The sequence below is a fragment of the Helicoverpa zea genome, chromosome 3, assembly GCF_022581195.2.
Source record: "Helicoverpa zea isolate HzStark_Cry1AcR chromosome 3, ilHelZeax1.1, whole genome shotgun sequence".
Taxonomy (NCBI): domain Eukaryota; kingdom Metazoa; phylum Arthropoda; class Insecta; order Lepidoptera; family Noctuidae; genus Helicoverpa; species Helicoverpa zea.
Genome location: NC_061454.1, coordinates 3,730,623 through 3,745,759, shown reverse-complemented (window position 1 = coordinate 3,745,759; position 15,137 = coordinate 3,730,623). Strand labels below are relative to the sequence as shown.

General features: G+C 36.9%; 1 protein-coding gene across 7 annotated transcripts in view; it reads left to right on the top strand.

The window, feature by feature from the left end:
• The window catches only part of LOC124645866 (sodium bicarbonate cotransporter 3), a 112,027-nt gene that overhangs the window by 94,885 nt on the left and 2,005 nt on the right, over nucleotides 1-15,137 (top strand). For 3 of the 7 annotated variants that reach the window (XM_047185825.1, XM_047185821.1, XM_047185820.1), the window contains 10 exons: nucleotides 8,874-8,984; nucleotides 9,915-9,971; nucleotides 10,266-10,751; nucleotides 10,849-10,968; nucleotides 11,707-12,782; nucleotides 12,858-13,010; nucleotides 13,116-13,265; nucleotides 13,336-14,001; nucleotides 14,082-14,324; nucleotides 14,658-14,848. In XM_047185825.1, coding sequence (XP_047041781.1) covers nucleotides 8,874-8,984; nucleotides 9,915-9,971; nucleotides 10,266-10,751; nucleotides 10,849-10,968; nucleotides 11,707-12,782; nucleotides 12,858-13,010; nucleotides 13,116-13,265; nucleotides 13,336-14,001; nucleotides 14,082-14,324; nucleotides 14,658-14,848 — 3,253 coding nt within the window. Of the gene's footprint in view, nucleotides 1-8,873; nucleotides 8,985-9,914; nucleotides 9,972-10,265; nucleotides 10,752-10,848; nucleotides 10,969-11,170; nucleotides 11,246-11,706; nucleotides 12,783-12,857; nucleotides 13,011-13,115; nucleotides 13,266-13,335; nucleotides 14,002-14,081; nucleotides 14,325-14,657; nucleotides 14,849-15,137 lie in introns of all 7 variants that reach the window. The other 4 variants (XM_047185826.1, XM_047185823.1, XM_047185822.1 and 1 more) reach the window with 4 other exon arrangements.

Here is a 15,137-nt window from a genome sequence, read left to right as displayed (position 1 = left end):
GGCGATTGGGTCAGTGACAGCAAACCTATAACGCTCGGCGTGCCTCAAGGCTCAATTTTAGGACCTACCCTCTTTTTGACCTATATTAACACACTCTGTAAGCTGTCTTTACCGAATTGTTCCATCTTCACATACGCGGATGACACTGCGCTACTAGTTCATGGCGATAACTGGCCGGAAACAATTACATTCGCTGAAAACGCTCTTGGCTCGGTTATGAATTGGTTATCTAATAACCTTCTCACCCTGAACCTTAATAAAACAGTCTACATACCTTTCACTACACAAAGTGTCTCGTTGCCCAGTTCCACTTCTGTGATCCTGAAAGTCCACTCCTGCTCTCAGAATACAAATAACTCCCCATGCTCCTGTCCGCAACTCGCAAGAACTAATACTGTCAAATACCTTGGGTTACTAATTGACAGTTTACTAAACTGGAAATCACAATTAACAAATCTGACATCTCGGATACGGAAACTTATCCATATATTTAAAAAACTGAGACATTCCACCGACTACGCCACCTTGAAGACAGTTTATTATGCCTTATGTCAGTCGGTCATTACATACTGCATCACTGTGTGGGGAGGGGCGCCCAAGACACTTCTTCTGCATTTAGAGCGGGCACAAAGAGCGGTTCTAAAAGTGATGACCTTCAAACCCTTTAGACATCCGACAAATACAGTTTACAAGGATTGTCAGGTACTCACAGTGAGACAGCTATTTGTCCTCAATACTGTTCTCAAAAAACATTCATCACTGAAACCTTTTACAATATCGGGGACGAGACGACGCTCTCACAAGGTATTTCCTACTCTACGCTGTAGAACAACACTAGCCCAACGTCATTTCCACATTATTGGAGGACACCTTTACAATAAAATAAATAAATTTTGTAACATTTCCTCTCTCAACAAACGACAATGTAAAACCGTGGTTTCTATGTGGCTACATGGCCAGAGCTATAATGAAACAGAAAATCTATTAAAAATGTCAAATCTAGGATAACCTTCACGAAATTACATTTCACATAACATAAATATCACATACACACATTCTCTACATAACATACACCTACACACCTTTTTACATAACACATAAATTCACTCATAACACACACAACACAAACACATACATACAAACGAAGTCTACAATTAATAAACACGCACGCACTTGTAACCGTCTTCTGATGCATTCAATGTAACTTTGTGTACAACTAAATGTGAGAATACTGGTACCTATAATACAAGTTAAATCTTACCTTGGGTACCAGAGTTCAAACAAATACCTACTACATAATTATTGTGTTATATTGCGTTACTCCCGTATGGGCTCTGTTTATCTTTTATTTTGTAAGTGTTTGTATGTTCACAATTTTATGTCAATAAAGAATTATTATTATTCTTGTATGTCTCTACCAGACCTCGGGACTACAGAGTCCCGGATTTTTGGGAGGCGAACGTGGGGCCGAAGCCAACACGCTGAAGCCCTTTTGAGACAACTTTAATGAAATGGTGACACAAAACCGACGATTATCCCTGTATACACTATAGAAATGTACCCAAGGACAATCCCCGGTTCTGTGCTAAACTATTGCTAACTATGGATGAAAACTACTTGGGCTATTGTGATGGGATGCTAGTGGACTAAGAATGGGGGAACTACGGGAACTATGGCACCTGCCGATAACAATGTAATAAATACACGTAAAAAAGGCAGGTGGAGACTCGCCAACTCACTTACTGGGCCCCCGGGAATCAGTCGCTAAATCGCAACAAGGGGGCAACAGGTACATGAGCGGCTGAAGGGTGAGGATACCTCGGCGGACTTTAAACGCAGATCACGCGCTCCCTGTGGGTCCAGCATCACCGGCCCACTCGCCACTTACCACGAGGCACCTACCCTCCGAGCGGGCTGCTAACCCTACTCTAGCGACTCCACTCTGACCGGGCGGTGAAGGCAAGCCAAGAGGCGGGAGACCTATCCCCAGGAAAATAGACACTTATTTATCCTCGGGAACAATTAATCAGCGTATTCTATTTATTGTATAACTCATCAGAAACTCTCTGTTCTTATGAATATAATTTACACAGTCTACTACAGTAATATTATTCTACAACATTTGTCATTCTTATGAACTTGTATTTTGCTGTCTGCGAGTGTTACGCTAAACTAGCTGTTTCTTTTCTGTACAATTTTTGAATAATTCTATAGCAACCTCAAACTATGGCGAAGGAAAACATCTCGAAGAATGATCAACGCTCAATCCTTCTTTATGTGAGAGGAGGCACATGCCCAGCTTTGAGGCAATAACAAAGACTGATGATGATGATAGAAACATTCTGCCAATAATTACAAACACATTATTGTAACCATAACACATGAAAAATGGTCCTAAAAAGAATACGTTTAAAAAATGACCCAGCAATGAAACGTAAAACAGTCACACCTGCCACGTCATTCCGTACATTATGCATTCCGTCTGCGTGTTCATCACAATGACTCTTCAGTGTGCACATGCATGGACCTCTGTACACTGGTATGTACGTAGTTTTTGTACCAGCCAGTTTCATGACGACCTCGTTATCTAATTCTGCTGGATAGAGGTTTTGAATTTATTTTGGTTGGTGAGTGAATATAGTCGTTCTATATTTTTATTCACGCTCATTTCTTCTCTGTATGAGGTCGTAGTTTTGTTGAGGGGCATTAAAAGGGCTGATGATGATTATACTGTTAATGTTATTTTCTTGAATAATTTAAACCATCAGCGCAGTTGTCCTAAGGTGCCAGGTTTCATTTCTGATTTAGGTACAAAGTGGCTTTATGGGTTTTCAGAAACTATCTCGAAGACACTTTAGTATTGTCTCACATTTGAAAAATATAGGCGCGTATCTAGGAACTAACAAAGCAAATATATAGAAATGAATAGGTATAATAAACCACAATAATTCTATAACTAATAGCTATTTCAGCCCACGCTAACACAAGAGATTAACCTGTCACAACGCATGGCCGATCGCGTATCTCCTAGGGAATGTCATGTTATTGTAACTATGCAAATAAATACGTAAGAAGTGATGTGTTATTAATTCTACATAAGTAATTATAAGAATTCAATATCGAGTTAAATGTTCTTGAAATTCGATGACTTCAAAGTTTGATGACTGAATATTTTATGCATTTCACTTGGCTTTGAAAATTAAGAATGAGCACTGTTTCTGTGTATATATACCTACCTTAATATTACTTGACTATCTCAGTATATAACTGGCTAGCGCCGGCGAGTTTCTCGTTCCGGGGTTACTCAAAGACTTCACCAATTAATGGACAGTCGCTCCTGAGATTAGCGCATTTAAGCGAACACAAATTCTTTAGTTTTATAATATTTATTGTGTTTTATAAATCTAGTTTGCCAACAGTAACTGAGAAAATATAACTAAAGACATTAGTGACAAACCAAAAACAGCATCAGAACTACTCGAAAGTAGCACAAAACTGTTGCTTGAGAGCTTTAGAGCCAATCCGATTATTACTAAAGGTGCCAAGCTTAAGCGCCAGAGCCTGCTCTACAGACCTTATGCAGCAGCTTTGCAGCCAAAGGGGCACAACTTTTTGCAGTCTATAGTTCCATTAGAACTTCATAGTAGAGGCATAAAAGCGATACAGGAGCGGCAACTAATAATTAACACCATACTAAAGCTCTTATGGCGATGATTGAATGAATGACAAATTTAGCTGAATGACGAAAACTTCACTGATCGTTCATCTTGTCTCTCATTTATAAAATATATTTGTTGTTCCTGAGTCAGACATTACTGAATACAAATAAATATTAAGTGAAGGTAAGTGTTTTTGAGCTATATTTTGTATTATATGGTAAGTAGCTACAAACGCAGATCAGTTTATCGTGAATATAGTTGATATTGTTGAAGTATTTTTAACGCGCCTCAATAATTACCTCAGAATATCGTAAAATATATAAATTATTATTATATAAATATTTTTGTATCACATACCTACACGATATTGAAATTACATACTGGACTACATTCGTTTTTAGTAAGTTGCTTGTTCGATATTTAGATACATTTTACTACAAATGCGATAAAAACCTGGGTCATATTCAAAAAAATTGTATATTAAAACGTCCAACAGAGTTATTCTTTTTTAAAGAATAGCTACTAGCTAATTACTCTTAAAACAGAATAAACATTTATTTCAGCATTATGAAAAACAAAAATAACGCCCCATAATCCTCAATGAATGATTAATTTTAAAAGAAAACTACAACGTAGAACATTTGTTTTCATATAAGCAATGCGTGTCCACATTTTTGGCGCGACATTTAGAAAACATTTTATTATTCAATATTAGTATTTTAACTGACAAATAATTGATTTCTTAGCAGAGCATTGTGGAACCTGAAGGAATTTGCTAAAATTATCATGAAATATAACACGCAGAATTCAGGAATAATTAATTAAAGCAAGTCTTGATTTCACTTCATTTCTGTTATTCCTGTCTGTTACATTAGTAATTTTAATATTTTTGTAGTAGTTATCAAAATTATTTTACCTAAAACATTAGCAACTGAACTGTCAAAAGAATCGACGAATCAAAAATGTTCGGTAATTTTGAGAAGCGCAACAAGCACGAAATATTGTGGTGCAGTGATTATTCGACAATTAAAAGTTACTTATTACTGTGAGACTTTTAAAGTATCGGTAAGTACTTTTACTGTTTTATAACTCAGCTTAGAATAAATGTATATTGACACTATCACTGTACTATACAAGTTTCGTATAAAGTAAGAATTAGCATTGAAAAAGAGATTTTTTTAGATTAGACACAAGCAATTTATTCATATCGGTTATCATATCGATTACTTTTTTCTGTGACGTAACAGATATGAACGGTTAAGGTTTGTTCACAGTGTACGTACCGAGATAAAAACGTATTTAATCAAACCTACCACTTTTCTTATTATTTTATAATTTTATAAAGGTATCTTTACGAAAAGTCGACATGAACAGAGTAAATAAAAATCAATCCACTAATAAAATATAAAACTCGAAAATGTTTTCTATCGATATACATTTTTACAATCGATATTTGCAGGTAACATCATGTATTATAATGGGATAAGTTTGGGATAGTTACCTACCTACGAATGGCTTTAGTTCGGGTATAAGAATTGCTGTGGGGTTTGTTTTAGAATATTTAATATTTATGTATTAAGGTTTTCTTTTCTTCACAGGCAATATGCCACTAACACCAGGTGGACGACAGCGAAATTATAGAGAACAATTCGAATACTACTATCTACTTATTTTCTTTTAAAAGTACGTCGTTATATACTGACCCTAATAATTCGTCTCTGTTACTTTTCCGTTATAACAATATAGCTTTCCTATCTGTTTCATATCTGTTTTTTACAAATTTTTTGAAAACGACCCACCTATTAGTTTCTCGATTACTATAGTTCGGCCATTCAGAGAATGCGTTCCTGACACGTCGCGATTGAACTGACGACGTAACTTTGCAATGGCGTTGCAGTTACGATAAAAATATTTTTGCTGGTTGTTTACCGTTTTAACAATTGAGGAGCATTAAAACAACATTATTATATCAATAATCAATGAATGTTATTACGTCGTCAGTTCAATCGCGACGTGTCAGGAACGCATTCTCTGAATGGCCGAACTATAATAAATAATTATCTTGTAAACATGGCGTCCATTGAAAGCAGCTTTAAGTTGCAACTTCAACCTTAAAAACTCCTCTGTGCGCGTCATAGCGCTAAGTTTCACTCTTCTGAAGGTCCAAGTAATATCTGTACCACTATTGCAGTTCAAGTCTACACTGTGATACTGCATATATCAAACCACACTATTAATGGCTTCTTGTTTAGAGATCCGTAGAAGTCGTTGGAAACTCTATAATACGATGATATATTATTCTTAATTGTTTAACACTTAATTACTATGTGTTACCTTGTTTTCAGAGTACCGTTCAAAATAATTCAAACTTATAATGCACAACAAAATAAACAAGAACTTTGCATCTGTCCATCTAAATGGGAAAACGGAGTGTTTCACTATACTTGAGAGTAAATAAATGGAGCTACTGATTTTAAATTATATTCTTGAATAAATACATATTTTCTGTTATAAGTTTTTTTTTACTTCAAAACAAACATTATTTTTCCTTTGTAACTGATTCGTTATCAGTAATTGAGAAAACAAAATCTACGGGACCCTTGCTTGTGTTTGTGAATAAAATAACAGAATGTATCCAAATGAGCAGGCAATGTCTATTAACCTCCTGCTTCTATTGTGGAGCCTTAATGTGGCTATAAGTGGAACAGAGGTTCAAATTCCTACTTAAGCCTGCACAAAAGAACAAATCGCTTCTGCAATGGAACCTTTAGTGGCAGAAAAGTGATAAATATATCTTTTATACAGTTCCGTTAAAAAGTCTACAATTAGAGTCTTTATGCAGTTCTAACGCGTACATCAGCGGCAATAGAAACTTTTTTGCAGCTTTAACCTGTAACATAATTGTTTGAACTCTCTTTTAAAGATGTAGGCTGCAATTGGGTTGTAGAATGATCTCTTGTAAAACCTAGAGTGACATTTGGTTCAGTTTCTGCTGCCTTAAGTGATATTTACAGCTATGAGCAGCTACGGAAGCAATAGTAGAACTTAAAGTTACTTTCGGAACCCCTAAAGCACTACTGTACAGCTAACAGTTGCAAAATAGGCTGCTATTTCCATCAGTGTGCTAGTTGGGACTAGATTTCAAGTTCCCTAGTCACACTTCAGTAGCTCTGTCATCAATCCAGTATCAGAGAGAGGCATTTGTAACCGCAAACACTGTAGACTAGCCGCATTGAGATCGAAGCTCTCTGGCTAATTGTGGCTCGCCTAACTTTAACCTAAGATCGATTATTGAGAACCGTAAGGCTATCAAATGCTGGAATACCAAATCGGACTAAAGAAGTACGGTATTATGGACAACAACGTCATTAAATATTTGTGAAGTTATAGGGTTAAGTATCATGTTAGGAACAGTTGTTTTGATTTGTCATGAGAATGTGCCGGATATTTTACATATTTTTAAAATTAATATTGAAAAAATTTAATCACGAGAAAAATAAAGAAATCAACAAACGTATATTAAATGAATCAATGGCAAAAATTAAGCAGATAGAGGTTATCCAACAGCAAATACTTCAGTAACGAATCGAAGAACATACCTAATGATTTAATTACACAAACAAGTCATCTAGCTACATACCTATCTTCTAATTCTCATCAACCCCACGGGTTAACAAAACAACAAATTAAGCTCTTAAAGTTCTATCACATTAAAATACCCTCACAAAATCAGCATCCCTCTTCATCACGAGTAAATATCTCCCTCGAGGGACAAAATACAAACTTTCCAATGAGTATTGAAGTTAAAATAAATTCTAATTAAGATAATTGTAATGAAATGTTGACTTATTTGTTTCAGTTTTGGGGTATTGTTGTTTATTCGGAATATGGGATTGATGAACTCTGTACCAAATAGCTAAAATATTAGAGGTTAAAGTATGAAATTGCCGTTTTATTCTAGTAGGTTTTTGAATTGCCATGAATGTCTTCATGGTTTGAGGTTTTCGAATGAAACTTTTTTCGCATGGTTTCTGCGATGTTCTTCTTTGAAAAAATGTGAAACATTTGATTATCGATGTTCAATTGTTTTTGTTATTCGACTTAAACAAGAAAGATGGATACTGCGAAAATTTGAGTAATTTTTGAATATGAGTTCCAACGCGGAAGTAAACGGCAGAAACAGCCCGCAATATCAGTGCTGCATTTGAAGAGGTGTCTGCTAATGAACGCACCGTGCGATTTTGGATTAAACGCTTTCGTGGTGGAAACTTCGACTTGAAGAACGAGCCACGAGGTGATGACAGGTGATTAACGAGAAATTAAGAGAGACGGTGAACGCCGATCCTAGTCAAACTACCCAGATACCCAGCCGAACACCGAATAATGTTGAAAAAATGAGCAGTAAAACAGCCACGACTCATGAATCGACCTTCACCGTTATTGCTCCATGACAACGCGAGACCTCACACAGTTAGAAACTATTCGTCTTCCTCCATATTCGCCAGACCTTGCTCTAACGGACGACCATTTTTTTTGTGATTTGGACAATTATCTGCGTGACAAGAAGTTTTCTTCCCAGGAGGCAGAACAAAATTCTTTCACGCAGTTTATGCAGTCTAGATCCTCAGAGTTCTATCGTAAAGGCATAAATGACCTTCCTATTAGATGGCCGAAATGTATAGATAATAATGGCAACTATTTTGATGAAACAAGTTTGTAAAAAAAAATAAAAAATTACAATTTAGATTTTCAGTACAAATCGGCAATTTCATACTTTAACCCCTATTAATATGTGAGAACTATGGACTGAGTGACTCTTCGCTCTCATACTATGATGCATTTCAAATTATGTATTGTTTTATTTAATTTCATTTTTACGTCTTGTTTCAACGAGCACTAATTTCTAAGCTACTAAATGTTTGGTAAACCCACATAGCTCCAAAAACCCAATTTAATGGGACCATTTAATCACACTTCACTTTTACTACTCATTGACTACTTTTACTTTAGTGCGAAAGTTTTTATTGTATGTTTTTTACCCCTCCACACGCAAACGGCATAAAGGATTTTTGTAAAACCTGCTAGTATAGGTATATATCAAATGTAACATACAGGCTACGGGGCACTGGAAGTACCCTCTAGAAGCAAATGAAGCCACTAACGGAAGACATAATAGCAACACGCCAATATACATAGCATATAACATTGTTGCAGGCCACCGCGCCCACACAGTATTCGTGGGAGTGCACGTGCCAGCGCGAAGACATTCCCATAGGAAGCACAAACACCATCATCGTAATGGAGAGAAGGATGTGGAAAGACCTGGTAAGAGTTAGGATAAGAGAACCTCTTGTGATTACATAAAAAAAAAAACATAAGCATTCCAATTGAGAACCACCGCCTTTTTGGAAAGCAGTGTTAAAATAAGACGATATCTCGGTTTTTCAATTTGAGGAGATATTTTGCTCAGCAGGGCCCAGCAGGGCCAACGCCTGTCGGGACTGGGACACTCCCTCACGCTGCTAACCCACAGCGGGAGGAGTCATTTGATTTCCCATAGCAAAAAAGGAGACATTTTGCTTAATATTGGCAGAAAATACAACTGTGTTGACTGATTGCTTGGATTAGAGGATTAGAAAAACAATGGCACAGAAAACATTATTCACTAAGGTCCCGTTTCTGACTCGCACACTGATATCTTGGAATAAACCTTAATATTAATTAATTTTTATCTTAAGGTCGCAAACGTGACAGAATTAGTATTCTTAATTTAATGCCTTAATCCTTAAACTGTTTACAGAAATTAACTTTAATAAAGTACGGCTTGTTCGTTCACGAGTATTTACTCAGTGTCTGAGTTATTTATTTTAAGTAATATATAAAGCCTTACACAAAAAAGTCATCACAAGAAGTTCTGCAGTACCTAGATATAAAAATACAAGACACTTTGAGAATCTCTGTCTCTTCATCAGAATTAAAAAAGCATGACACCCTTGTGACCTTGCCAAGTAATTTCACAGCACAATATGAGACAATTTTATATGACGTCGTACGCGCCCTTGTACAAAATTACTAAGCTTATAGAATTAACTCCTTTGAGACCAACACAATGCTGCTTGTTAGTTTCCAGAGCGTCATAATTCACTGGGAGATTATTAACCTAGTCCCAACATAATAATAAATACCTAATATTCCATTCATGGTAGGAAAATTTACCTTTAATCCAAATTATTCTCATTAGTTACCAATCCTTAGGACCGGGGTTAATGTCGCGAGTCAGAAGGCTAAGCGTAACAGATGACGGCGAAACATGTAAGATATCGTAGTACAAAATTCAATCCAATTTCCTTTTCAATTTCTAAACTCCATTTATAGATAGAACCTCATTCCATCGGCGTCTTAAGCATGGATTATTCAATCAGGATCTTTCCATTAAAGATTACTTTAGCATGTTTCTACAGCTTACATTTTTATTCTTTGTTTTATTCATGATCCTTCGAGATTTAGTAATTTCTTTTTACTTTTCCCTAAAATTTCTAGATGTTTAGTATTCTAAATAATCTACGAGTATTTGCGTATTTTCTAAATCTACATTTTATATTTCAGTGACCCCACCAGCTCAGAGAGTACAGTTTATACTTGGCGAAGATGTCGATGATTCTACTCTTGAGTCACACCCACTGTTCTCCGAAATGGAGGAACTGGTTAAAGATGGAGATGAACTTGAATGGAAAGAGACAGCCAGATGGATTAAATTCGAAGAAGACGTTGAAGAAGGTGGAAATAGATGGTCAAAACCTCACGTAGCGACTTTATCACTGCACTCTCTTTTTGAATTACGGAGTCTCATACTCAATGGGTCGGTAATCTTGGATATGGAAGCTGGTTCTTTGGAACAGGTGGCTGATAATGTACTAGATAATATGGTAGCCGATGGTGGCATAGGATATGATTGTAGAGAGAAGGTCAAAGACGCTTTATTGAGGAGGCACAGGCATCAGCATGAGCGACGGAACCATCACAATAATATGTCAAGGCTACCTTTGATCCGTTCTCTGGCCGATATCGGACGAAACCATTCATCCTGTAAAAGTAAGTTTAGCTTATGTTTTACCAACTTTTCCTAAAATCATGTTTGAGTAATAAAATCTTTCTAGTTTACAATACACGGGTCTTCCGATCCTATCAGATTTCCAGGAAGGTGGCTCTCGACGCTCCAGTTCGAGGAGTTGTCGGGGGTCCACCTCGTCTCCTCACACCGCTCTCCTTCAAGCGTCTGATGCCAGAGGTTCTTATCTGGCTGTACCAGGTTAGCCATGCGTGAAATGGTACCTAACACTAACTGCTCACTGATCTCACGCCCTTTTACTGACATTCACAATAGCACGCACGAGGCTAATTTTAATGTTGTTTTTTATCGGTGTAGTGTTTGGAGAAGGTTCTACTAATCTGTATATATCTGTGACCCTTATTCTAAGATCCCTTTGAATATTGGCATTATATTATTACAGTTGAAGAAGGCGGTTCAACCAGCGGCCACTCTTACAAAGGAGAATTCAGTCGTTTCCTAGGCATCCCTAGTGCGGGTAACCGCTTTCCTCATCATTGTTGTTTCTTCTCTTTCTTACTGTTTTCTGTTTCTTACCTCTTTATCATTTTCAAACTTCACCTCGCTATGTCCATGTCCATGTTTCTCTGCTGAACGCTGGTGTCCTTATTTCGGTACAGTCTGCTAAACGTCAGCTTTCGCTCATGCCTACGTAATATTATAAAATTAATGAATGAATGATTGAGATGTCCAAAATTGTTTTAAATTTTGTTATTTGTCAACTGAGTTGTTTGTAAGTAATTAGCTCCATACCTCATGATCCATTTAATAAAAGTAAAATAGTCCCACTCAAAGTTCTTGTAAATGTTTAATATTTTATTATAACTCTGCTTTGACACGATACGCACAATTTTTTAAGTGGTGTTTGGTGTAACAAATGCTTTTAAGTGTAAAAATGTTACAACTTAAACCTAGAATCACATAGCTTTATAATTTCAGGTGCTACTCACGATGACGGAATGGTGAAAAGTCCCAGCAGTATATCAATGCAAAGGAATCATAGCTCTGGTGATCTTCCCATGAACGGAGACATAAATCACAAATGCAACACAAACTTTATGCGGAAAATACCACCGGGAGCAGAAGCATCCAATATCCTCGTGGGAGAAGTAGACTTTCTCGAAAAAACTCTGTCAGCATTTGTCAGACTGAAAACAGGAACAATAATGGGCGATTTGACCGAAGTCCCAGTGCCAACCAGATTTATGTTCGTTTTACTCGGACCACCTAACAGCAATTCTAGTTTCCATGAAATAGGCCGAGCTATGGCTACCCTGATGTCTGATGAAATTTTTCATGAAGTGGCATATAGGGCTAAGAAAAGAGATCATCTTCTAGCTGGCATAGATGAATTTCTCGATGCAGTGACAGTTCTGCCACCTGGAGAATGGGATCCAGCTATTCGTATTGAACCTCCAGCAGCCATACCTTCCCAAGATCCTCGAAAACGGCCAAACGATAATAATCCGAAAGAGGAATTGGACGAAGAGGAGGAAGAACAAAGGCAGAGGGAGGAATCAGGGTTAGCTAGAAGTGGTAGACTTTTTGGAGGGTTAATAAATGATCTCAAAAGGAAGATGCCCTGGTACTGGTCTGATTTTAAAGATGCATTGGCGATACAGTGTGTCGCCTCATGGATATTTTTATATTTCGCATGTTTGTCGCCTATAATTACATTTGGAGGACTGTTAGGCGAAGCCACTGGAAAAAATATGGCTGCTATGGAATCATTAATATCCGGATTCGTCTGTGGGATGGGTTACGGATTTTTTTCAGGACAACCTTTAACAATTTTAGGATCGACAGGCCCAGTTTTAGTATTCGAGACAATTGTATTTGAATTCTGTCGTCAGATCGGCTGGAATTACATGTCATTCAGGTTTTGTATCGGGACGTGGATAACAATAATTTTGGTAATTCTGGTAGCGATCGATGCGAGCGCGTTCGTCTGTTACATAACCAGATTTACCGAAGAAAATTTCGCTACCCTAATAGCTTTTATTTTCATTTACAAGGTAAACATCTGAAACAACATCTTCGATATAGAAACTATAATAGCTTTTTGTTATTTCACTTTTATAACGTTGTAGGCGGTGGAAAATGTAATATCTATAGGGAAAAAGTACCCTCTTAAGACACGCCCCGATGAAGCTCTCAATTATGAGTGCTATTGTTTGCCAAGCAATTACTCTAAAGTGCCGGAGCAGTTTAATTGGACTTCGGTTGACAAAGAGTCTTGTCAGGTATCAACTAATTATATTATTTTACTTAGTCACAACAAGTTCACACATGTAGCTTGTACGCCTCGTTATACTAACGAGCTAATGACAAATGTACTCAAATTACAGCTCTACAATGGAACCTTAGCTGGCGGTGGATGTGATACGAAAGTATATGTTCCGGACGTATACTTAATGTCCATTATTCTTTTCCTGGGCACGTTTACAATTTCGATCATCTTGAAAGATTTTAAGAACTCCTTGTTTTTCCCATCGAAGGTACGTATGATCAAAATTATTTCGATTCATTTATTGGAATCTGGTAGCTTATTTTTTTCTACTCTTGCAGGTTCGCCAAATCATCAGCGACTTCTCAGTGATCATAGCCATACTATCAATGTCATTCTTGGACTACAAAGTCGGTGTAAAGACCCCAAAATTGGAAGTACCTTCAGAGTTCAAACCAACATTACCTAGCAGGAACTGGGTGATAACTCCATTCAGTGGTAATCCTTTTTGGTCAGCATTAGTAGCCATATTACCAGCACTTTTGGGGACCATACTGATATTTATGGATCAACAGATTACAGCTGTTATAGTAAACCGTAAAGAGAATAAGTTGAAGAAAGGCTGTGGTTACCATCTTGATTTATTTGTACTGGCGATCCTTATACAGATATGCTCTGTAATGGGACTTCCCTGGTTCGTAGCAGCAACAGTGTTGAGCATAAATCACGTGAATTCTCTGAAAGTGGAGTCCGAATGTGCAGCTCCGGGAGAAAAGCCGCAATTTTTAGGAGTGCGAGAACAAAGAGTGACACATATTTTAATCTTCTTAATGATTGGTTGTTCGGTAATACTGACGCCTGTTCTAAGCCATATACCAATGCCTGTCCTCTTTGGAGTATTTCTTTATATGGGAGTGGCTTCGCTGAAGGGTCTACAGTTCTTCGACAGAATCTTGATCATGTTCATGCCTCAGAAATATCAACCTGATCATATGTTCTTGAGACAGGTAACTAAATGATAACATAAGATAACACAGATACAATCATCGCATCTGAGTTTTAAATTTTAATTGTTGATTCCTTCTAGGTGCCCATCCGTCGAGTCCACATTTTCACCCTAATTCAGCTAGCATGTCTTGTCTGTCTTTGGGTGATAAAATCCTTCTCAATGACGTCAATCCTTTTCCCATTGATGCTCGTAGTAATGATCGGTATAAGAAAAGCTCTCGACTTATTCTTCACGAGAAGGGAGATGAAAATACTCGATGACGTGATGCCAGAAATGACAAAAAGGAACCAAGATGAACTTCGGGAACTTGGCGACGCTGAGGTGGGATGGCATGCAAAACTATTAAAATTTTGCGGTCGAAACTAAAATGTTGCACTCCTTAACCGTTTTAGTTTCCTTTGTCATCCTATAGTTTAATGATTTTTTTTGTTACTCATGTACCTAAATCTCTGTATTAAGAAATAAACTTCGTGTTATGTTCACACACCAGCATTTTATTTTTGCTATTTCGACATTTTCCTTTTTATTTTCGCCATTCTACCTTATTACTTGAATGATGGTGAGTAGTGTCTACAATCCGATTTATTTTATATTTTTTATCATTCAATCATTGATTTGATTTTTGAAGAAGTATCTGAGGTTGTGCTATTGTAGGATGCCACGAAGAGCAACCCACCGTCATATCAAGAGAACTTGCAAATTCCTCTGATAAATGGCAACATAATGAATATTCCGTTGACGTCAATAAATATTTCGGAGGAAGTAAACAAGACGGGGATTTGGAAGCAAGTCAATAACAGCAACAAGATGAAACGAGATATTAAATCAAAGACGGGAAAGAAAAAGTAAGTGACATGCAATTAGCTTTCATGATGAAAATTAGGTCAAGTATCCGAGGTGTGTGTGGATGTAGCTGATCGAACTTCTAATCCTAATTAAGGCGGAAAGCATATAGGTAAAAGCATAAAGGTTAGATAGATTGCCATATCTTGATTAAATCAAATTGAAATTGGAAGTGTATCGTTACGTAATAATATTATTATTAACTGTGGTTACTAAGTCTTTATTTGTTGTGAACCTTTTTTATTATAAGTTAGATACTTGTTGCCTTATTCTGTAACATGTTATCTGGGA